Source organism: Rhamphochromis sp. 'chilingali' (assembly GCF_963969265.1).
Source record: "Rhamphochromis sp. 'chilingali' genome assembly, chromosome: 19".
Classification (NCBI taxonomy): Eukaryota; Metazoa; Chordata; class Actinopteri; order Cichliformes; family Cichlidae; genus Rhamphochromis; species Rhamphochromis sp. 'chilingali'.
In genome coordinates this window covers 16,219,208-16,243,469 of record NC_137946.1, presented here as the reverse complement: position 1 = coordinate 16,243,469, position 24,262 = coordinate 16,219,208, and the positions used below count along the sequence as shown (strand labels likewise).

The window sequence follows — 24,262 nt, the reverse complement described above, 5'->3', positions numbered from 1 at the left end:
ACAGATGCAGTAGATGAAAAGGATATGGCGAGCCTCTGGGCGGGTGTAGTTGCTTTAACCTATTTGCCAGGGCACAGATGCTGACATGGCACCACATCTGCTACAGTAGATTGATATGTCCACGTTTTTGAGTGACACGTCAATTTAAAGCTAATGTGCTGTGATGGCCCGTATGCAGAAGAACTTGCTCACTCATATATCATCTTCATCATGGTTTCCAAAGCTGTTATCAGTGTGTGACATGTTTTCCTGAAGTGATTGTGTAAACAATCCATCATAGTGTGATATCGGTAATAGCACATAAAAGAAATTTTGTTAACATATTTATAACGCTGTATATTTTCTCACAAAGCAACATATTTAACACTGTGTATTTTCTCACAAAACGTTGCACAAAATATGAGCTTTCAGTTCAGCAGCAATTAAATATACTTACATGATCTATGCATTCATACATTTTCTGACACTTATCGAGGTCTGAGTCACTGGGGCAGCAGCCTAAGCAGGAGTCTCCCCCTCGCCAGACAACAGCCACTCTTCTGGTGGAAAAGGGAGGCCTTCCCAAGCTAGTCAAGAGATATATTGATTCGAGGGTTACTGGGTCTCCCGCTAGTTGGAAGTATCCAAAACACCTCGCTTAGGAGGTGTCCAGAAGGAATTTGAGTCAGATAATTTAACTACCTTAGCTGGCTCATTATGATGTGGAGGAGTAGCGGCTCTACTCTGAGACCCTTGCTATCTCTAAGACTGAGCCCAGCCAGCCTCTAGAGGAAGCTCATTTCCACCACTTGTATGCCACAGCTCGTAGCCATAGCTGAAGGTGGGAATGTAGGTCGACCAGTAAAGCAGCAGCTTTGCTTTCACACTCAGCTCTCTCTTCACTGTGACAGACTGGAGCATCATCCACATTACTGCAGCTGCTGAACTCACGAACCCCAGAATTCTTGAACTCCTTAATCGGGGAAGCAACTCTGTCCTTACCTTACCCTTTTCCAACTGAGAACCAGTATTTCAGACTTGAAATGTTAAATCTCATCCCATCCGTGTTAGGTGGTTGGGATGAAAGCATCTCATTGGCTGAAATCACCCTAATGACAAGCTGGATGAAGCCAACACACAAGATTCCTAGACCGCCAAACCCTGCACCCTCTGCTCCTTAGGTGTGCAAAAAATTATTGCCCATTACTTCAAATAAACGGTGAAATATAAGAGAAGAGAGTCACTGATCCTTTACATGCAGTTCACCCAAGCAGCTTTATTCATTTCCATTTATGTGTGTATGTTTTTTTTCATCATCATCTAAGCAAGATATATTCTGTCTTGTCTGTGCTCTTTTGCTCCCTCTCTTCATTCCTCTCAACATCATGGTCTCCATCTCAAAATAATTTCCTCTCATCACTGCTGCTTTTTGTAAATGACCGTCTTTAAAGTCCTTTGGGAGGCTTGACTCCCCTTCTACCTTTCCTCCGCTTTAGTCCCTCTCTAAGCTTTTGTTCAGTTATTCCTCTCCTTTCCGCTTCATCTCTTCTGCCCCCTTACATCTCTCTGAAGGCCCTGTTAGATAACAGTCTTCCACACATTGTTGGATGTTCTTCATCAGTGTGCCACAGTTCTTCTCTGATGTCTGTTTGTGTAGTTCAGAGACACAAGAGGAGCTGAGCCTCTCAGTATATCTACAGGGAATCTAAATATCAGACTCCTTCACTGCGTTCCTAGTCACAGGATACTTCACTATCTGTTTTCATCTGTCTACTTGATTTATTACCAGGTTTTTTATGGCCCTGGATGAAAGCAAACAACTGTGGAGCTTTACCAGCCCCATGACGTTTTGTATTTTTGCATAATGAAGTTGTCTTCCTCCACAGGCATGCTGTAGGTTCAGCACTATAGGCTGTATGCGTTCTCAGGTTTCCCTTTGTCGTTTCGGTGATCTTTCCTTCTGCTCTTTTATCAGCGTATGGGGTTTTGGTTTTTTTTTTTTTGAAAGCGCACGGCTATCCCTTTATGCATTTATCTGGATACCAGCATTAGGGTTGTGGTTTCTTTGATTGGCTGTAGATGATTACTCTATGTAAGCCCTCACTTCTGCAAATTGCAGTCAATAAATTGGGTGGACAGTTATGCTGTTGGTACCTTTTGGAGCATTTCCATGGATATGGCTTGCTGTGTGGTACAGCTGTTCAAGACGTTTGTGCTTCAGATTTCACGAGTGAAATATTAATATTTTATCTACCTATTGGTGTGCAACTATACAGTAAAAGGAGTCCGCTTGTCAACTGAGCTTTCTAGTGTTAAGTGAAAAACTGGCTCTCCAATCTCTTATCCAAATGTTGACACTAAAACCAATGGGTGATGTCACAGTGGCTATGTCCATCTTTTGTATACAGTAAATGAAAAATGCTGTCTTAACTCGTGTTGCACAGCAACTTCAAACTGGCTGCAGATATGAATATCTTTCCTTTCAGTTGTTAAAGGATTTCATATACCGTATTCACAAAAATGTGTTCCCATAATGAAAAATGTTATTGTCTAGTAGGATTTCACAGTAATGGCTTTTTTATGTGTTACTTTGCTGACACAGTCTCTCCGAGTTTTAGTGGCCAATATAATCATATACCGAGACATTTATTTATCCTTGTACGAATATTAGACAATGTGTTCTACGGCGTTTGTGCAGGCGCGATGAGAGGAGGTGGAGGAATGATAGACTCCAGTCATCATATGACATTTTACGTATTAGCCGCTCGAAATTCCAATCTGCTGCCAGAATGGCTAAAGCAGCCTTCTTCGCTAAGATTATTACTTCTAATGGTGACAATCCTCGCATCCTATTTAAAATTTTTAACTCAGTGGTGAATCCTCGTCCCTCTATGCCACTCTCGTGCTCCCCAGGTCTCTGTGAAAAATTTTCAAACTACTTTCTAGATAAAGTTTTATCTCTTAGATCTACGCTTCCTTTGGTGGCTGACAGTATGTCTAATCCTGACTGTTCTGCTGCCTTACATCAATTTGAATTAATTTCACTTCCCACTCTGAAGCGTATAACTGAGAAACTAAACAATACTAATTGTGTACATGATGTTCTTCCATCTCGTATAGTCAAGGATTGTTTTAATGTAATTGGACCCTGTCTATTGTCTATATTGAACCTCTCCTTGCTTTCTGGTTATGTACCTTCAGTTCTTAAACATGCTTTTATTCAACCCGTTTTAAAGAAAAATAACCTGGATCATAGTGATTTTGCCAACTATAGACCGATTTCCAAGCTTCCTTTCTTGGCTAAAATCCTTGAGAAGGTGGTTCTACTTCAACTGCAGACCTACCTGGACGAGAATAATATAAATGATAAATTCCAATCAGCCTTTAAACAACATCATAGCACTGAATCAGCGCTGCTTCGTGTTTTTAATGATCTTTTACTTATGGCTGATAATGGTCGTCCTTCTGTTTTAGTTCTATTGGATCTTTCATCTGCATTTGATATGGTTGACCATAACATCCTAGTCGCAAGATTAGAGCACTCTGTTGGCATTAAGGGCACTGCCTTGGACTGGTTCAAATCTTACCTCTCCAATCGGCTTTCTTCGGTACATCTGGCCTCATCTTCCTCTTCCCCTGTACCTGTTTGCTGTGGTGTCCCCCAGGGTTCTGTGTTAGGCCCGACCCTTTTCTCACTGTATATGCTTCCTTTAAGCGCTATCTTTGAGAAATACCACATTGCTTTTCACTATTATGCGGATGACATCCAGATTTATTTTGAGTTACATGATGATCTCGCTTTATCTTTAAATAACTTTCGTGAGTGCATGAGTGAGGTCAAGAAATGGCTGTTGGCAAATACTCTTATTCTCAATGAAAAAAAGACTGAAATCATGATTTTTGGCAGTAATGCTGACTGTTAACTGCGACCTATTGCATTAACTTTTTACTATTCCTTCATTCTTGGTGTTCTCTATCATGCGGCACTGGGTCTGCTATAATCTATGTGCTGCAGTCCATTTTATTAGTGGCTTTCTACTGTGAACATTGTCTGCTGTTCTTATTATATTTGATATTAATGCTCTTAACTGTATTATTTTATTGTTTTTTTGTAAAGCACTTGGGTATGCCTAAGGCTTTTAATGTGCTCTATAAATAAAGGTTGTTGTTGTTGTTGTTAAATATTTTATCGTACACTTACCGAAGCTAATAGAAAATTTAGATTTGATAAAACCCATGCCTTTACTTGTCTTGTTGACCTTTAGAGCGCTAGTAGTGCACAAAAATCCAAGAGATTCCTCTGGTTTTCATTTGTATTGTATAATGCCAGAACTGATGCATTACTGCAGTCTCTAATTCTCTTTATTAATGATGTGCTGGCAGGTATGCCCAACACTCACACTGCTTCAGTAGCCCAGTCAGTCTTAATGGCTATAATAACTCTTTCAGTAAGTATCAGAGGTCTATGTAATGTCATCAGACCTTCACATTATGAATACACACACGCACTGATGCACAACACACGCACACATGCACGCACATCTACACGTTCTCTCTCTTGAGTTCTCTAAAATATGTCAAATGCTTTTTGTGGCTTGCAAATTAGCACTGACCTTGTGATGCTAAAAGGTGAATCATGCACAAGGGTTTCTTTGGTGTTTAAAATATTTACTATTCACTTCTCATAATAAGCATTCGTGTGGCCAACCCCAGCCCCTGTAGCCTGGTGTTGCTGCAGAAAAAGGCCCCACTGCTGGGAAGACAGCAATTATTCATGCCTAGTGTCTTCTCCTGTGGAGAAGAGAGAAAAACTAAAATACCCCTATACCTGATTGTAGAGTAAAGGTCTTGTTGCCCACGAGGATAAGAAGATAAAAGTCAAGGAATGCAACAAGAACCTTGGGACTATTAATCAAAGTGTAGTTGTCTTAATTGATACAAGAGGGATGGTTAGCATTTTTACTGACAGTGGAGGTTATCATGATACTCTGTACCTTTTTCCCTTTTTTGTGGCCGGTGCTCCAAAGCCAAATCATTATTCTTCTCCTCTTTAAACTGAAACCAGTACCTGCAAACTTAAGGAGAATTCAAGAGCAGAGACAAGTTCAAAGATCAGGAATAGCCTCTGAGCTTTCTCCCTTCTTAAGTGTGCACTGGCCAAAATGCTGCATGCAAATAGTAAGGCAAGGTTGTTGGCTTGAGATGCAGATTGCTGAATTGGGCATAACAGATTCAGAATAAGTCAAAGTCTGCAGGCCTATTTTTACCAACTTCTGTTTGCAGTTACTCTTTTTTCCCAACTTACTGTCCTTGAAGAAGAATTAAAGGAGAGCAATTAGGTCTTTACTTTTTCGCATTTAATGTGAAAAATGTTATTACTGGGAACATTACTTTCCTTTAAAAAGTTCTTTTGATGAAATGTGGCCAGAAACATATTAATCTAAACACTCACCAGCCATTTGCTTATGTACATCTTTTCAACTGCTTATTAATGCAAATATCCAATCAGTCAATCACACGGCAGCGACTCAAAGTTATAACTGAGAGTTTTGATTTTTATTGCAACATTCAGATGGAAGTCAGAATTTGGCAGAGAACAGACGAAAACATGGCTCCATCCTGCCCTGTATCAATGATTCAAGCTACTGGTGGTGTGATGGTGTCGGGAATATTTTCTTGGCAGACTTTGGGCCACTTGGTACCACTCAAGCATTATTTAAACACCACAGTCTGAGTATTATTGCTGACCATATCCATCCCTTTATGGCCATTGTGTACCCATCTTCTGATGGCTGCTTCCAGCAGGATATCACATGCCGTGTCACAAAGCTCAAATCATAACAAACTAGTTTCTTTAACATGACATTGAGTTCGCTGTACTCAAATGGGCTCCACAGTCACCAAATCTCAATCCAATAGAGCACCTTTGTGTGTGCATCCTACAAATCTGCAGCAACTGTTTGATGCTTTCCTGTCAATATGAACCAAAAGTGCTCAGAAATGTTTCCAAATGTTTGTTTGTTGTTGAATATGTGCCATTAAGAATTAAAGCAGTTCTGAAAATTAAAAGGGGGTCAAGCCGGCCATTAATGAAAGTTTGGGATGTCACTCCACATGGCTCTGAAACTGTACACTAAGCCACACTGCAGTTTCTAAATGTTATGATGCTAAACATGCTGAAAACTATATGTAACCACACAGTGAAACAACGAGCGGCTTTACCTCACCTGTAATTGCTGCCATTACTAACGTCTGTTTTTGCTTCCTGAGAAAGGAGAGGGAGAGACAGCTCTATCTGCTCCCCGCAGCTCAGACTCTGATGGCAGCTTTGAGGCTATCATCATTTACCTGAAAAACACACACACACTCACACAGGCCATTATCACACTACATGTAACATATGTAAACTTGCTTATGTTTACTGACAACCTGTCACCTGATTGTTGACTGTCATTTCATGTTCCTTCTGTGCTCTGGCATTGCAGTCACTCCAGATTGTGATTGCCTGCATAATTCACAAAATACCCATAGACAGTTTAAATATAGGCTGTATTCACATTCCAAAATAGGTTATTAAACATCATTAAGCCTATCTGTACATGTCAGAATGTAATATAGTATAATATATAGACTATAATGTATAACATTCAAGCTATTTGTTTTAAATCTGCCTTAAATAAATCTAAATTATACATGATTTTGTAACCCAAAAAGTGAAAATAGGTGAGAAAACATGCATCAGAGAATACAGTAATTAACCTTACTAATGATCTCAAAACTAAAAACTAAATAATTGGGTGGTTAATTCAAGGTCTTTAATAATAAGCTTTGTGTATTTAGGGAGATTGTTCAAATTTCAAATCATTTCTTTTCATCGCTGTCACAAAGTGTTTTGAATTCAAAAGAGCTGATTGTACTCCACAGGTGACCATTTTCTGGCTATAACCACACATTCTATTCAAGCTTATTCAAGCTTATTCAGGCTAAGGACAAACCTTTTGTGAAAACTCAATAAGGGAAAATCCTTGGAGGGATTTGTAACTGTTTTATTCTATTGATATCGATCTTGCTTTTAAATGAAGGACACAGGTAAGGCAATGTGATGACCAGAAAACATATTTTCTGGAGGGCAAGTAGCCCGGACAGCTTTTTAGTCGCTGTGCTTAAACCAGAGAGGTACAGGCCGCTGCATCCCTGGGGTGAAATGGTTAAATATCGGACAACGGAGATCACCTTCACACCGCTCTTTGGACGATAAAGCTTAGGAGCACTGGAGAAATTAAAACATAATGCAAAGGTCTTTCCACTTATTGCCAGGAAAGCTTATTGATATCCTGTCACATTAACTCGCTTTGGGGAAGAATTATAGCAACAATTTGGAATAAAGTGTAGAACAGAAAAAGAGAAATCGTTAGATCCTGGGGCTACTGTTATGAATTACATGTAATAGCCCTTCTTTTCATTAACTCCCAATGGCAGAGGACACTTTTGGCAATCTTGAAGAAACACATACACACAGAGAAGGCAGTCCAATTTTCATTTATTGACATGAAGTGCTATTTGGTCCTTTTATAAATTTTTCCTTCCTTGTCTCCCACCCAACCCCCCAAGTTGGGCTTGTGGTGGCAGCTTACTTCATCCAGAATCGCTCATTTCTTTAAGCCATTATTTGTGCTGTTCCTGTGCTGCAGTTGGCTCACACAGCGCGGTTCTTTCAGCAGAATGTAGCAGTGTCGTTTGTGGTGGAAAATATTTGAAAAGCAGCAGCAACACAGGCAAGATTAAGTTACCACAAGTGTAACATTGATGCTATCTTTCTGCTTCTTCCTTTGGTGGATTTTATTGCTGTTTTGAAGAGGTTATGGATTTTGCAGAATGTAGAGCTGCTTTGATAGATGATTCTTGCATGAGACTTAATTAATTCTTATGATTAATTATCTTGCTTTGCTTATAACTCCATGCTGTTACCCTGCTGACCACAATTTCTTTTTATTCCGCGAGTAAAAAAAGAAAGAAAGAAAAGAAAACCACTGGGTTGAATATTCAAGATAGTGTCCACATGTGGGCTTTATTGAATGATTAGCTGAAGTAATTTGTTTTCAGAATCTAATTAATCCGCACGACCCAGCAAACAGTAATGTGCAAGGACACACACAAACACGGCAACACACACATCTTGGTAACATTACTCTTTTTTTTAATTCTCTCATGGGCTTGGGTGCATGCATTCAAAGGTGGACACACAAGTGTCTTTCGGCCCTCTGCTACAGCCTCCAGGGACTCTTTCATCTTGGCAGTAGAGCCAGCATTAGATGCAGATTGGTGAATTTCCAGTCTCAGCCAAAAAGTTGGGCATAATTGACTCACTGAACAAGCAAAGTCTGCAGGCACTTTTCACCACTTTCTCCCCTTTACTTTCTGATGGTTGACATTCTAGCTTTTGTATCGGTGGCTTTAACATACCATCAGTGCAGAGGAATTAACACAAAGTAATTCATTTTTGTTTCACGTTAAATGTGAAGTGTTTTCAAATACTGTTGTAGAAAAGACTATTACTAGATACATTATTACCCTAAAAGACACAAAGAGGTTTGGAATTAGCCTGTTCGCCTGTGTGAATCTGATGGAATTCTGAATACTCTGGACTGACATCATTTGTCCATACATGCAGGTGTATTCCATTCTTGTGAAAATGAGAATGTTTAATTGACTGAGGATGTGATTATAGTTCGATCTCCAAAGGTCACTTTTGCAAGAATGAAAATGATGATGAAATGATCAAGTTTGGATAGACATGGATGTAAACTACGGGTCGATTTGTTTGTGGCAGCACACAGGAAGTTTTGTCATGAAGCTGTACCTCAACATGTAGCACCTTGCCATGGAAACAGCACACTTTTGCTATGCTTACCCAATGATGTTATGGTGTGACTTGTGTTACACATATAACACACGGGCATGAATCTATGGAAACATCCCTCAGAGACTTTGGTCTTTATTGGCATGATAGCATCACACAGTTGGCTGCACAGCCATGATGCATGTTTGCGATAATTAGAGATTTGTGACATGGCACATGATATCCTGCTGGGAGCAGCCATCAAAAGATGGGCACACTGTGGTCATTAAGGGTTGGACGTGGGGAATAATAATAGTCAGGTGGGCTGTGGCATTTAAATGATGCCCAGTTGATACTTAGAGGCCCAAAGTGTGCCAAGATAACATTCCCCACACCTTACACCACCATCAGAAGTCTGAACCATTCATACAAGGCAGAATGAATTTCTGACTTTAACATATGAGTGTTGCAGGAGAAAGTCCTCAGACCAGGCAACATTTTTCCAAATTCTATTGTCCAATTTTAGTGAGCTTGTGGGAATTGTGGTCTCAGTTTCCCTCTTCTTAGCGTACAGGAGTGGCACTGGGTGTGATCTTCTTCTGTTGCAGCCCATTGTTTTCCAGGTTCAAAGGTATGGTCATATTTCGCGAACAGTGAACAGGTGCATCTAAAAGAATGGCTGGTGAGTGTGTAAACAGACGATGTGACAACAAGCTGCTGTATTTGCTGTCATTCCTAATGTCTGGGCTGCTACCTGTAAATAGAACCGTTTAGACTGAAAGAGCTGTATCTGAGTCCTGCAGAAAAAATCATGGTGGCTGTGAAACAATCAGCATTTGGCAAAAAATGTAGAAATAAAAAATTAAAAAAAAGAAAAGTGAACACTATAGCGTGTACTATACAGCCTGTCAAAATCAGGAAGGGTGATTCAAATGTCACAAATATAGGCTGGCTTCAGCTACCCAGTATAATACAAAAATATAATAAATATATAAAAACTGAGGGATACAATGTATTGAAATTATTTAGTCTATTTATGGATCCACTGCAGCCTGTGCAATAGGATTCTGGCCTTTTTCTGAATGTCCACTAATGGGCACTGACAGCTTTACTATGAATTTCTTTTCACTTGCACAAAACAGCCTCTTTGTGATCATAAAAATCTGTTTTGTTCACCATCTCTAATGTGGGAGTTCAAACTCACAGTATATTCTAAGTTGTTGTTTTGAGTTGCTTTTTTCTCATTTTATATCAAATGAAAGTAAAAGTTTAAAAGGTTTCCAGACAGGCGTGCCAAACAGTGTGCAGGCAAATATCAAAACACATTTTAATTACACTTACTAAATGGGTAATAAAAGGGGAACAGATGTGTGTGGTACATTATAAGCACTGGTGTTTTTGCACAGACTGTTTGGTTTTATGATGAAGGGACAGAGGTGGTCGCATATTTTTCTTGCAGCACCTCGAAGCAACAGGCATCATTAACCAAAAAAGTAGTCCCCAAGCCAATAAAACGTATAAGCTCCATACACATACTCTTTTAAACTTACTGGCATCCCATTCGGTAATCATTCCATTAATGTACAACAAGTTTCATATTTCCTGCTAAAATAGCATCCAATTTATTTATGTATTTGTTTATTTTTATGTTTCTCATGAATGGAGACATATGTTGAGTTTCAGTTGCAAAATTCTCTGTTCTGCCACAGCGAAAGATTCCCCGACCCGCACCACAGATACAAGGACACTGCAGCTCTATAAGCAGCCCGTGCTTAAGCTAGCTTCTGCTCTATTGATCTGAGCTGAAACCACTGCTTCACAGAGCTAAATCTAAAACTGAGAACGAAAAAAAGCATAACACAAAAGAAGAAAAGGTGCCTGTGGGGGATGAATTTTAATATTCACAAAATTACGACCGAGAGGGGAAGAGAGGGAGAAAGATGCGTGTATGTTAAAGCAGCAGAATGGAAAGGACATTTGAATAGCTTGCACTGTATGACGAATTAAAGGATTCTGTCAGTGCAGATGAAAGGCGGCCCGGTGGATGGTGTACAGCTATAACAATAATTTACACGTGGCAAACATTTCTCGTGATGTTCTTCAGACACTGACAGCACACGGCGTTTGAAAAGTGAGATAAGGACATGCAGTTGACATGCAGTGTGCTGCTCTAAGAAGCTTTCTTTGACACTTAAGCTGCACACGTTTCTTTTGCTTACGTGCTGTCTGTGGAGATAGCAGCCCCGCTGAACCAAACGCGAACTAGCTTAGTGTTAGATACATACTTGTCAGCTGTGAGTGTCAAAGGAGTCTCTTTAAGTCACAGTTGTAGATAAAGTGTTAAAATATCTGCTTTGGATTTACAGCACTTAGTTCTTAAGTACATCAATCCTTATATCACTTTTTAGACATCATGTCATTAGGTATGTATGCTTAATGCATACACGTTTTTATTTCCAGCCTTTACACAGTCTCTTGAAATGTGCACAGTATCTTTATTACATACCCTTCCACAGTAACCCCATATGGAGCCAGCAACAATGGAAGAGATCAGATGAGCAGTTACACTTTTGGCTCTCTGCGGCCATACAGTGGTTCACAGAAGACCTGAACCCTCTTTAATTTATTAAACAAGCCCAACTCACAAGGCCAGGCGACAAGGAGGGTGTTATAAATATTAAAAGAAGAGTTTGCTCTGCCACACTCTCATATTAAATCACACAAAGAAGAATGTATCTGCCCTTATTAAAAGATAATGTGTTCTGGAGCCATAAAAATGTATAACCCACAACTCCTCTTCCCCCTTCTTTCCTCTTTTGTCTTGGTCCAAGTGAAATTTCAGCCTTTTTGTGTGCATCAATCTCTATTTTGTCCATTTTTACTTTGTCTCTTTGTACAGCCTTGTTGTATTTTTTTTTCTCCGTCGTTGAGTAACAGCGGACTAGACCAGAATACATAAGAGGAGAATAGATGATTTTTTTTCTTTTTTAACTCACTCACACAAAAGGCATCTACACATTGTAAATGTTGCAAGCTTTTGACGCTGCATGAATATCAAATTAATGGAGTGCTGGAAAATTTGGTCTTGAATGTCACACAGTCTTCCCTTTATCTTAAAAGGGGCTTGAAAAGTTGTGAAATTTTGAACATTAATAAAACAACCAAACAACTACAGTATGCAGATAAAATCAATGGCACCCTTAGCCCAGAATGAAGTCAGACTCCCTCTGCATTGTACCCTCAGCCCATTTGAGGTCCCAACTTTCAAACTATTGGCCCCTTACTGTGTCTGTAGGGAGAGTAGAACATTTTCACACATGTTCTGTACTTCTCTAAACATTACACATCAGGACCTCATGTGAGAATCCAGAATCAGCTGGATCTGACGTTAACCACCCACCTCCCTAGCACAAAGTCCGCGAAAGTCTGATTGAGCTCGTGTGAGAAAAGAGCCGGTAATTACCCAGGTAATTCAGAGCAAGTGAGAATTACGTGTCCTGCAGCCTGCAGGCTCTACCCATCAAAATGAGGATTTCCTCCAGTGAGGATCTTCTGTCGAGAATCTCCTGCAGTATTCTTTTTTTTTTCTTTTTTCTTTTTCTCTTTTTTAAAGAAGGACAACTTCAGACAAGGCCTCAGCTTGATTATCTCGACAGTGTATGGAATTCATGTGTAAGAACGGCTGAATAGGGTGACCACTCGCGGCACATTGTAAAATCTTTGAGAAATCCTCTGTATGCGTGGTGCAGTGAAAAACTCTTGCTTAGCAGAGTGGATTAGAGGCAAGAGGAGAGGAAGATAATGTTGGGCTCATGGTGGTCAGATTGATCCAGCAAAAGCAGGACCTTCTTATTTTTGTCAAAGCCTATCCACCAATGCAACATAACCAGCTACAGTTTGGTGAGAGACTAAGCTGTTTTTTTGTTGTTTATAATGTCTAGGATCTGGCTAGTATGCTTCTTTCTAATGCCACATCAACACACACACTGATTTTGATTTGTTTTATTTAAACCTCTTTTGTTCAGCCGCAGACGACGACTCGAATAATATCACTTGAACTCTGAGCAGCTCTATATGTAGCTAAAAAGGCATTCTGCAAGTTTTTTTTCACATATGCAATAATACTCCCTAAGCTATCGCCAATAAATCAATAAAAATGGAAGTGTTGGCATGGCCTTGGAGCTATGAGGGGGCAGCAGCACGATGTATGACTCGTGTTATGAAGATTGCATTAATGTTTCAAATGTTTGAACGTAGTCAGTAAGAACCAAATGGGTTATTCTTCTATTTCTGAAGCCACTGAAAGCGCTTTTTTTTTAGGATTTGAAATTTGCATTGTAATCTATACAACAATCAGACATCCAGTTGGCTTGTTTGTGGCTGTATAATAGCCAAACCAGAGCGGAAGCGGTCAGACGGTGATAGTGTATGATGTGTGTTTAAAAAAAAGAAGAAGAAAAAATACTCACAGTCCTGACAGGTGGAGGTGAGGAGACACAACCATGTGTGTAACTTAATGCCCTAGTCCTCGCCCTGCTGGGTCCTGCCAGGGGAACATTCCTCTACTCTTTGCTCCACTGACCAAGCAGAACTGCGGCGCAGTGAAACCACAAACGTCTGTGCATATGCGTGTGTGTGTGTGTGTCAATTTGAGTGCGTGTGTCCACTGGGAGGCAGTGAAGTCTGACAGCCTGGTCACTCGGACCATGGAGACTTATGGAGCGAGAGCAAGCCAGCTGTTCAATTTGGCCACATGGGCAGACAGAGAAAGAAAAGGAGAATACTGAAGAGAAACAGTGTCAATATACGACGTGTGTTGTATGGCTAAACCATCCTCCTATCACTGCCTGCCCTGCTCTGACATTGCTGTATTTTAGCTATCACGAGCCCACACACTGCACACAGACTGGGGCAGGGTTGCATGTGGCATTCCTCGGAGAGGATAATGAGATAAGTACTAATTTCTCAGGTGTCATAGACTGATATGAATAATACAGGCCATTCCGTTACCTATCTTCCCCACTGCTGTCACTGTCACCTTCTTTTTTTTAGATCCACCTACAACATGTCCGTATGCTGTCAGCGCATCGGTGTCGTGTCTTACCTTGAATAACCTGAAAACCAGACTTTGTGAAAAGAGGAAGTCAGTGCGAATAAAGGAAATAAGCTTTTGTTAGAAGAAAGGGAAACCTTTGATGAGTTTTAGCATGAGGTGTGGACAGGCAGATTCCTTTCTCTTTCATGACTATCATCTCTACTGCTTATCCAGCAGCTGGAGACCTGTATTGACTCCTTATTCATTTTCCCAACAACAATTTCTGGCTAAGAATCAGAAAGAGATTGATCCCCCCCCACCCCTTTTTATTTTCCAAGTGATGATTTATTTACTGTGTACTGCTCTTCCACTACTGCCCTGGTTTGCATGTTGGGGACTCTTACGGCACTGTGAGGGTGGTCCTGAATTATTCACTTCTTTTCTCCAAGTCCCTCTTTCATTCTCTTTTTCCTTCATTTTGCAGGGCGAATGTGTGCCTGCTTGTCTCTTTGTGTAAATCTGGTGTCCGTCTCTCTTCCCCTCTCTCTTTATTTTATTATTCTCAGACAGCTACAAAGCTCTGCTCTGACTGCATGATGTGAACCAAATGATAGCAGCTTAGAACAATCGTTAAAGCAGGAACGAGCTGGAAATAATCATCTCCTTCCTCTTTGCTCTGTTGTGTACTGTCTGCTGTTCTCTTCTCTTACTCCCTAACCTCACCAATTGGCACTTTCATCAGCTCTCTTTGTCTCTCTCTCGGCGTCTCTCCTCAGATCCCAATGCTCTTGGGCAGCACGGCACTGACCATGCCTTGATCGGAGGAGTGGTGGCTGTAGTGGTCTTTGTCACCTTGTGTCTAATCATCGTTCTGGGAAGATACCTGGCCAGGCATAAAGGTAAAATCCACAGTGGACCAGACCTACGGCTTTCAAGGCTCATGGAGCTAGTGGAGCATGTCCTTCTTGTCCCATTAGAATACAGTCCTTTCCCAATTCCCAAGTTACACCTTCAAGAGTAAAACAAAAGTGGGAAAGCTTACACCATCCACACATCAGAAATGTTAATGAATATGTGCCTTTGATATGCAGCACAAAGTAATAGCACATGTTGTTATTGTAATTCACTCTCTATCCATGTATTTATCAATAATGGGAATGGAGTTTTTTAATTGCGCAGAGGTCCGTAATATTATTTTAATTTAGTTGTGATGATGATGGGAGAAAATAAACATTCATAAATCCACTTTGGCACCACAGGGAAAAAAAGCATTTTATTCCCAGACAGTATTAGACAAACAGTAATAATGTGAGGGAAGAAATTCGTTTACGCAATTAAATGTGCTTCCTGTATGTGTAAATGTAAATCACTTCTCAAACAGAAAGTGATCGATTGATTCTCAAACTTGTTACAGTTTAGCTCCAAGTTCGCAAAGAAGAGTGGAAATAAAGTGAATTCCAAGTTGCTGCTCGGTTTTCGTCACTAATCCCACAACATTAACTTCTAAGTTTAAGCTAAGAGCTCAATTTGGACTTGCAGCTGTGAGTTCTGATGGTCGTCACACGCAACGTAGGAGGTGTTGATGCTATTCTGCTGTATCGATGCAGGGTCTCGCAAATTTAACTCTGCTTTATTTAAATACTCCACTACACTATCCCAGCTCCTCATTGTTTTAGATATGAATAATGTAACACTACTGATGTTGTCTTCAGATGTGGGGTTTTTTTTCGCCTCAGGCAGCCAACACCATGCAGGGCTGCTTGGTATTTGTTTTCCTCAATAGAAGTTTGTTTTTTCGTTGCCACAGGAACATACTTGACAAACGAGGCCAAAGGAGCGGATGATGCCCCCGATGCCGACACAGCCATCATTAACGCTGAGGGAAACCACGCGCACGCGGAAGAAAAGAAAGAATACTTCATTTAGACTGCAGGGGGAGCTGTGCAGCTCTTGCCTTCTCATTTCCTTCTTTTGATCTCTGTACTTCTTATTCTCTCTTTCCGTCTCTCACTTTTCTTGTTCTCCTCCGGCCACTGGCCCCCATCATGTCAACAAGGAACCCACAGGCAGTCCACAAACAGACAAGTTCCCAGTGTGTTTTCCTGTTATTTCCTTCTGTTGAAACGATCTCTGTCATTTACATCTTGTCCTTTATTTTTTCATTGGTTTGGGGGTTTTTTGTTTGTTGTTTTTTGCTTTTGGCAGATGTTTTTCACTGGCAGCTTGCTGTTGCTGCTGAAGTTGCCCCTTTGTCACTTCCTCATCTTCAACATGAATACCTAGAAATCTGTAAATCTACCATGACTGCTCCTTAGCCCTCTCGTTAGTCTTTGCTCCTCTTCCCCACCAAGCAGACACCCAAACACATATTCCTGTTCACACACATCCACGAACACATATCATCTCTCACATCAACACGGTGCCTAAAAATACAGACGCCATTGAACTTCTGTCAATGCCTTCATGTATCGTCTGTCAGTAGCAATGTAAATGCTTTGTAGATGGTTACCTTAGCCATCATTCCATTGCTTAGCTCACAGCTTTTTATTACGCATCGAATCTTTTTTTTTCTGTTTTCTTTTTCTTTTTGAATGACAATTTGTGCTATTTACGCCTTATACATGTCTGTCACACTAAATATGGTACTTTTAGGTGATCCACTTTTCCCTATTCCATCTCCCTCTAAATAGAGTTGTAATTAAACCGTTGACCCTTGTAAGATACGAAGAAGGATTTGTGTAACACTGTAGCAAGGTTTATCAGATACAGTAAGTGTACAATATGATTTGCATTATTAGGGTAGGAGTAATAAAGGGTAGTGTGGTATTGTTTAGAGCAGAGAAAAACACACCAAAAATATATGAAAGATGCCAGGTCAAGCATTCCTTTTCAGCAAGCATAATCAAGTATATAAAACCACTTGCTAAATGTGCTGCCCAGGTACTTTTACCTGTATAGTCCTGCACCGTCCAGGCAGCGGTTTAGCAAAACACCATCACCTTCAGTGTCATCTGGACAGCTTACGGTAGTTTGTGTTTTCCATAAAGGGTTCAGGTGTGCAGAAAGAGTCACTCTCCTCTCTCTGTATAGGCTGTATAAATTGTATTCAAATAACTTTAGCTTTTCACTTTGAATAATTTGGTTATCGTTTGTCACAGTGGAATTATTTTAAGGCTTGAAGAACCCGTGAAATGTAAACTCAACCATAAGGTGTTAAAACAAGACCAGACCAATAACATCTGTTTGATTACTGTCATTGTTTTTGATTCTGTCACCTTCAAATTTATTTTTAAATAGTTTTTAATAGTTTAGTGAAGCTGCCCTCATCAGCTTGTCATGCTTTTTATGCCTATTTTCCCAGTCTGTCTCCATTAACTCAACTTTCATTTCCATTTCACGGGGTCTTCAAGAAAAAAAAAAGCAAATAGAAAAAGAAACAAATGGTGTGAGTGCTGGGTCAGGGATCTGCAGGGGCCTCTTTTCCAAAACTTAAAAAAAACTGAAAACAAATAGAAAAGCACAAAATTGTCTGAATGAGTTACTGTGTTCATTTGCCAACAACTAGATCGCCTTGTGAACGGTTCTTTCATTCAAATGGGTAACGAGAAGATGACAAGGCTGTCTTTGATTCAATTCTGAAGAAAAAAAAAAGTGCAGTGCATCTTTTTGAAAATGTAAGCTAAATCATGTTTTTATATTTAAAAAGAAAATGTTTCTAATATTTTTTTGGTTTTAATGGTTAAGCTCCCTGCTGTATATTGTGTCTGCTACAATGTGGTTGGTTGTGAAAATTGCTGTTAAATTCTGGATTCCTGTATTTGCTCAAATATGTATATTAGCCACCTTATCTAATTACTTTTTTTTCCATTACATTATCCTCATTAGAGAAATTTTAAAACAAATGTATTTTTGTTTTGGCACAAGGCATGTAAATAATGTGTGAGAACTAAATTTTGGTAATACACATTAGCATGTTTTTGTTTGGTTCTTTTTCATGTTTAATTTATTTGAAATTGAAATTTATTTAAGAGAGAACCACAATGAAGATGGTATATTTGTACCTTGATTTTGGGAAAACGGTGGCTTTGTGTGTTTGTGGCCTGACCCTAGTTGCTCCAAATCTGAAGAAGTTGATGTTCTAGGACATTTGGCAAATCAAACATGCAAAACTCCGGAATAAGCTGCTTTTCCATGGAAATTGAGGTAATAGAATTTGGAGCTGAAATCAAAAGAAACAATACCTCCATGCCGGTTGCAAGAAAGTTTCCACATATTAAGACAGCCATGACGCGTCATAGTCAGCAACCTTTCATCTTTCATGAGTTTGGAGAAGTTTGGCTTCGAAGGAATGATCCTAAATGCTCAAAAGCAAGGCACTAGTCTGCTACCAGGGAGCAAATTATAATCAAGGGCAATAATATTTTGGGCCAATTGTCTCCATTTTGGTGGTCTAATTTACAACATTATGCAAATAGGGTCAGCAAAAATCTTTTGTCTCTATTTTGTTACTCGAGCACTTCTCGAGTGAACCACAAGTTGGGAATAATTAAGTCAATCTACTCAGTTTTACCTTTCATCATCGATGTAGGATTTAGGGGGTTTTGACATTTTAATACATTTTTAAAAGCAATTATTTGTTTGTTTTGAAAATAAAGAAGCTTTGCCACAGTTTCCATATCTCACACTTTTAGTGCACTGAGCATATCACTATATACAGGTTCAACTTCAGCGTCACCACAAATGCTCTACACAAAGTGTTCTAGTCTAACATGTTCTAGCAAACCTTGGGTTTTACATGTGTAGATACATTTCTTACAATGATTTAACATCTTTATCTTTCTTTCTTTTTTTTTGGTTTTGTATCTCGTTCTATTCATTGTGTCTTAAATTACTGATGGTGTCGATCACACTTGGTGTTGCTTTACAACTCCAACTTTGAAACAGGAAAGTAGTTGAATGACTTTGTTGATTCTGAAGTCAGAGAAACAAGTTAGGCGGTTTCATATCAAACACACTGAGAATTAACCGGGTCTGCAGTGATGAGTTGATGCTGGCATTAGTAATTAAACAGTTGCCATTTACTCAAGTATGCACTCTGACCAATGTGGTGGATATTTCTTAGTAATTAGTAAAATCTGTGCTTTGTTTTGAGGTTTGTTTTTTCTTTCTGAAACTCACATGTAAATGTTTGTTTTGACATAATAGTAATGAGCTAATTTGTTGCAAATGGATTTTTATAATCATTAGACCAAACCTGAATCTTGTTTAATTTGTTATTTTAGCAGCCTGGCACATACGACCATGCACTACGACAGGATCAACTGTAGCTCTGTTATATCTTGGCTATCTTTGTTTTATTTCTGTATTGTTGTCGGCTGAAAATAAGCTTTAAACGCGTTGCCTCCTTGATTTTCAACGTTTATCAGTTGGGTTAATATTCGCTACATCACAAGCCTTTAATTTCATCCTGGCAGCAAGACGGTAAAGGCACTAACAGAGCCGCAGTGCCATTTTCATTGGGCACAAGTCCATTTTGTGGGATTGTAAGTCTCTAATTTCCTGGCTCCAAACAAACCCGCTTTCTTCAACTGAAGGTGCGAGTCAGGGAGCTGCGGTTGTGCATTTATGCAGATTTAACAGTGCAATACTGGCAGTAATTTCGACATGAAATTGCACCCAGTTTTGTGAACAATTTCCAGGTTGGCGGAGACACAAACAAGCCTGTGCAAAATCACATTAAAAAAAGTTTCATGTATAGGCTACTGTTTTGCCTAGGATTTGTCAGGTTGAAATGCACAAAACCCACACCTTTTATGGGATGTAAGCTGCTTGCAGTGGGTTAAATTGGAAGATTGTTTATAGTTTCACAGTTCCTCGTGGGTTTGTGAGACCATTCGCTTTGAGTTGATAAAACTTCTATCTGTAATCATCTCGTGTGTTCTGTTCTGAATGCAAAAGACGGTAACTGTATGATCTCAAATTACTGTTACTGTTTACAATGTGGGCTGATACAGTATATTGTTGCCTAAAAAATTACCAGATTACAGAGTATCTTATAAAGTCACATTAAAACACATATTTGAAAATCTTTATATTAGTGCCTTGTGACTCTGCACCTGAAGTTTGCCACTGAACCACCCTCCTGGGCTCATTTAAAGAGGAATCAGACAAGTTGATGCGATGTGTGATTAATAAAGCTTTACAAACCTGCTAAAAAAAAGACACTCGTTTCATCGTACCACGCTGACCTCGAAGCAAATCGGGTCACCAAACATCGCAGGCAGTAATGACACACACATATTTTTTTAACTTCCAGGAAATTAGAGGCCCACGTTAGTATTCAAAATATTAAAATCTGCTTATAAGCAGAAGTGAGCGTAATGGACACTTTGGGTTATAGTCTGTCAGAAATTCTCCTTTTTTTAATCTTATGGTTTATATTTTTTTAATACATGAGTTTAATGGCAAATGTGTTCTCTACAGTAGTGCTTGTAACATGACATGGCTTGTTCCTGTCCCATCTCCCTTCCTCTGGCTCTTCAGATGTCTTTGCTGTACAGTATGGCTTCAGTGCACTTCTCTATCACTCCGCAATAGTGACACAAGAATCAATCAGCCCAATTTCTTTACTGTCACACCGATGACAACATGTGACACAATCGCATGTAGTGATGTTTCTTTTTTTATTATTATTATATCTGTTTCTTTTGTTTTGCATCTCAGGAATATATTTCATTTAGATTTTGTTCGTTTGTTTGTTTGTTTCCTGTCTTAAAATGGGGACTTGTGAGCACTTTTCACTCTGCTAGTCCCTGTGTGCTGACACCATGTATTTTTTGAGTTTTAAGATTATCACAATGATAATAAAAAATGATTCAGTGACTCTTCAATAATTCTGTCACCTTGCTGTCATTGGAATATTAGACTAAGGAAACTTTTTTTCTTTTCTTTTTTAATTTTTTGATCACTGACTTGAAATACTGAGATTTAGAAATATGCTGCAAATTACTGCGTTTCAAAAATGATGGAAGGTGTCTTTAACAGAATCTAATTTTAGCTTATGTAAGCGGTTCAGTGCTTTTTGTCCTTTATCATGTTTCCCTTTGTAGCAACACACATCTTTATGTATATCAGTCTTTAGGTGGCAGGTGCTGCAAGGCACTGTCTCTCACTAAATACAAAATATCCACAGTGAGGCTCAGTAAAGATCAGGATTAGAGCTAGACAAATGTTAGTTCAGCCTCTGATGTACCTTGGTGAAATAGGGGGTTTGATATCAAGCTGTACTCCGAAAGCTTGATTTGATATATAGCACCGTAACGGAGGTGTTTCTCTCCCATTGTCTGTGGGATTTATTATATTTAATTTAGAGGTTCGTATGTATGAAATGAAATTGTTGAATAAATAGTTGCCAAAACATCTGTACAAGCCTGATTCCATTTTTTCAGTCATCATTTTGCTTACCTCAGTATTTCTCAACTGAGCGATAATGATATACAATAAATACGCTGGAAACATCTGAATTTGTCCTCATGAGGATCAGTGCACAAGCGCACCCACACAAACACATGCATATACACATACTTGCAAAAAGACAAGAAAACACATGCACAGATACGTGTTCATGAATTTTTATTAACAAGAATAATTCGTGTTGTGTTTTTGCGCCCTATCTGAGCTCTGTGGTTGTGATGGTACTATGATACCATCCACATTATAATGTTTTCAATATTAATAAATCCCCAGTTTGAAAAAGGTCGGTACATTAGGTAAACTGTAAATAAATACAGAATGCGATGATTTGCAGATCTCATAAATCCATAATTTACTCACAACATAGAACACAGAAAAAACATAAAAAATTAAACTGTGACATTTTACTAATAGTAACACACTATGAATTTAACGGCAGGAAAACATCTAAAAAAAGGTTGTGGTGGAAAAGTAAAGGGGGGGGGGGGGGGGGGGGGGGGCTAAAGTGGTGGAGAAACATTTTTCATCTGATTAGGTTTATTGGCATCCGGTCAGTAATATGATTGGGCATAAAATTGTAAATTATAATTGTAAAATTGCATTGATTTTGAATCTTCTACAAATTGTGACAACAAAAGATTCAGAGAATCTGAAGAAATTTCTGTGAATAAGGAATAATGGCAAAAATCAATATTGGATTGCTGTGATCTTCACTCCATAGAGTGGCACTTTGTTCAAAACGGGCATGGAAATCACTGCTTTACCAAAAAACAAACAAAAAAAAAACCCATTTGGCACATCATAAAAGCAAAAATAGCTCATAGAAGACCCAGGGCTGCTGAGCAGCTGTAGTCCTCAAACAGATCCAAAAGTTCAGAAGCTCCACTCTTATGTTCCCAGATGTTTAAAATGTCAATGTTGCTGCATTAAATTCAAAATTACATTACTTTTTTCTTAAAATTGCAAATTTTTCTCATTTTAAACATTTGGTACGTTTTTGTGTTCATCCTGTTTCTTTTTACAATTCCACTTTTGTTGGATTTGAGGTTGTAATACTCCTTCAAAAGTGTCGCTATCTGAGATATGCATGAGGAACTTTGAAATTAGTGTCAGTAAATCAGAAGAGAGCAGTGCATGGAAAAGTCGTTGAAAAGAATGAGGGAAACCTGGTGATTTATTTCAAGTCTATGTTGCTGGGGAGAAATCACTCTAGCTTGAAAGACACTGAGGGAGATGAAATACAGAGGAGATAATTCTTAAAGTTTCTAATCATTATTGAACTGCTGGTCATACCATCTATCTATTTTTCTTGACTGATGAGCCAACTAAGTCGGCCTGGACCATGCCCCAGTCCGGAAAGGCAGGCTACACCCTGGTTTCCAGTCCATGTGGGCTGCTATATAAAATAATAATAAGGTGGAAAATATGTAAGATAAACTTGTGCCAGGAAAAGTCCATATGAAAAAGAGGGGTGTTTACTTAACGACTCAGTGTATTTCACCATAGATAAGGCTAAGAAAAGCTCTTTTGTGGTGATTCTACTGGTAAAATTGTAAAAGCTGACAAAGTATTAAGAGAAATAAGAAAAATAGAGACTCCATGTATCGTTACACCCTTCACTGAGGCGCATCTCTACTAGCGTCTTAGTTACTCTAATGAAAGTTTTAGAAACGGTGCCCAAAAGAGAGAAAAACATTCACAAAGAGCAGAGTGCTTTAATAAGTAAGCCATAATTTTCTTCAGATCCTTTGAATTAGTCAAACCCAAATCCAGACATTTGAGCAGGCAGAGTATTTTATTGTAGTAATGAGATCGGCACGTACATTATCCTCTTTCAATACTTGTGAAAAGCTTAAGGTTTGCTTTCTAACTGCATCAGGAGAGTGAGAAATGGGCATAAATGAAGGGAAAGATGGAGCACATAAAGAGTAAGAGTAAGACTATGAAAAGGGAAAGACTGGGAGGAGGTGTGGATGCAATGGAGCCTGAAAGACAGGAGGGAGAGGTATCCACCCCTTTCAGTGAGTCAGGAGATGATGACTGAGGGGGGAATTAAGTAATGGCAATAAGATGTCACGTTAGACTGAAGAAAGCAGCTGCAATCAGCCCATCTGTCAGGAATAAATACAGCTTGGAGTGGGTTGCATTTGTGCCACCGAGGTATGATTCTTCTCCTGATGGAAAGTGAGGGGTCAGTGAATGACTCAATTACCACTCAATTTGTCAGAGGAGTCTTGTGAACCAGCACACTGAGAATGAGGAAGACCTAACAGGACCAGCAAAACTGCATTTTCTTGCAAAACGTTACTGAGCGGACATGTTTTTCATACTTGGCCTGCATTTGTATATCGCTTTACTAGTCCCTAAGGACCCCAAAGCGCTTTACTCATCCAGTCACCCACCTATTCACGCACACATTCACACACTGGTGATGGCAAGCTACATTGTAGCCACAGCCACCCTGGGGCGCACTGACATAGGCGAGGCTACCGGACACTGCCGCTGCCGGACACTGGTGCCACCGGACCCTCTGACCACCACCAGTTGGCAACGGGTGAAGTGTCTTGCCCAAGGACACAACGACCAAGACAAGGCAACCTTCCGATTACAAGGCGAACTCCCAACTCTTGAGCCCCGACCGATACTTCCTTACTGTCAAGCAGGCTTTGTAGCCAAAGGGGTTGTATCCCATGCGAGAAATATGTCTTCTTCTTCTTCTTTCAGCTGATCCCTTTAGGAGTCTCCACAGCAGATCATCTGCTACCCCATCTCTAGCATCCTACTCGTTTACACCTGAGTTGATCATCTCTGTGGTCTTTCTCTTGTCCTCCTGTCTACAGCTCCATATTCATATCCTTTGTCCAATATATCCGCTACCCCTCCTCTGCACATGTCCAGATCATCTCACCCTTGCCTCTCTAACTTTGCCCCCAAAC

The 24,262-nt window shown here is 39.6% G+C and overlaps 1 protein-coding gene across 3 annotated transcripts in view; it reads left to right on the top strand.

The window, feature by feature from the left end:
- Window positions 1-21,261, top strand: part of cadm2a (cell adhesion molecule 2a) — a 239,743-nt gene extending 218,482 nt beyond the window's left edge. For all 3 annotated transcript variants that reach the window (XM_080867472.1, XM_080867473.1, XM_080867471.1), the window contains 2 exons: window positions 14,630-14,752; window positions 15,661-21,261. In XM_080867472.1, coding sequence (XP_080723598.1) covers window positions 14,630-14,752; window positions 15,661-15,779 — 242 coding nt within the window. In that variant the 3' untranslated portion in view covers window positions 15,780-21,261. The remainder of the gene's footprint in view (window positions 1-14,629; window positions 14,753-15,660) is intronic.
- Window positions 21,262-24,262: the final 3,001 nt, after the last annotated feature.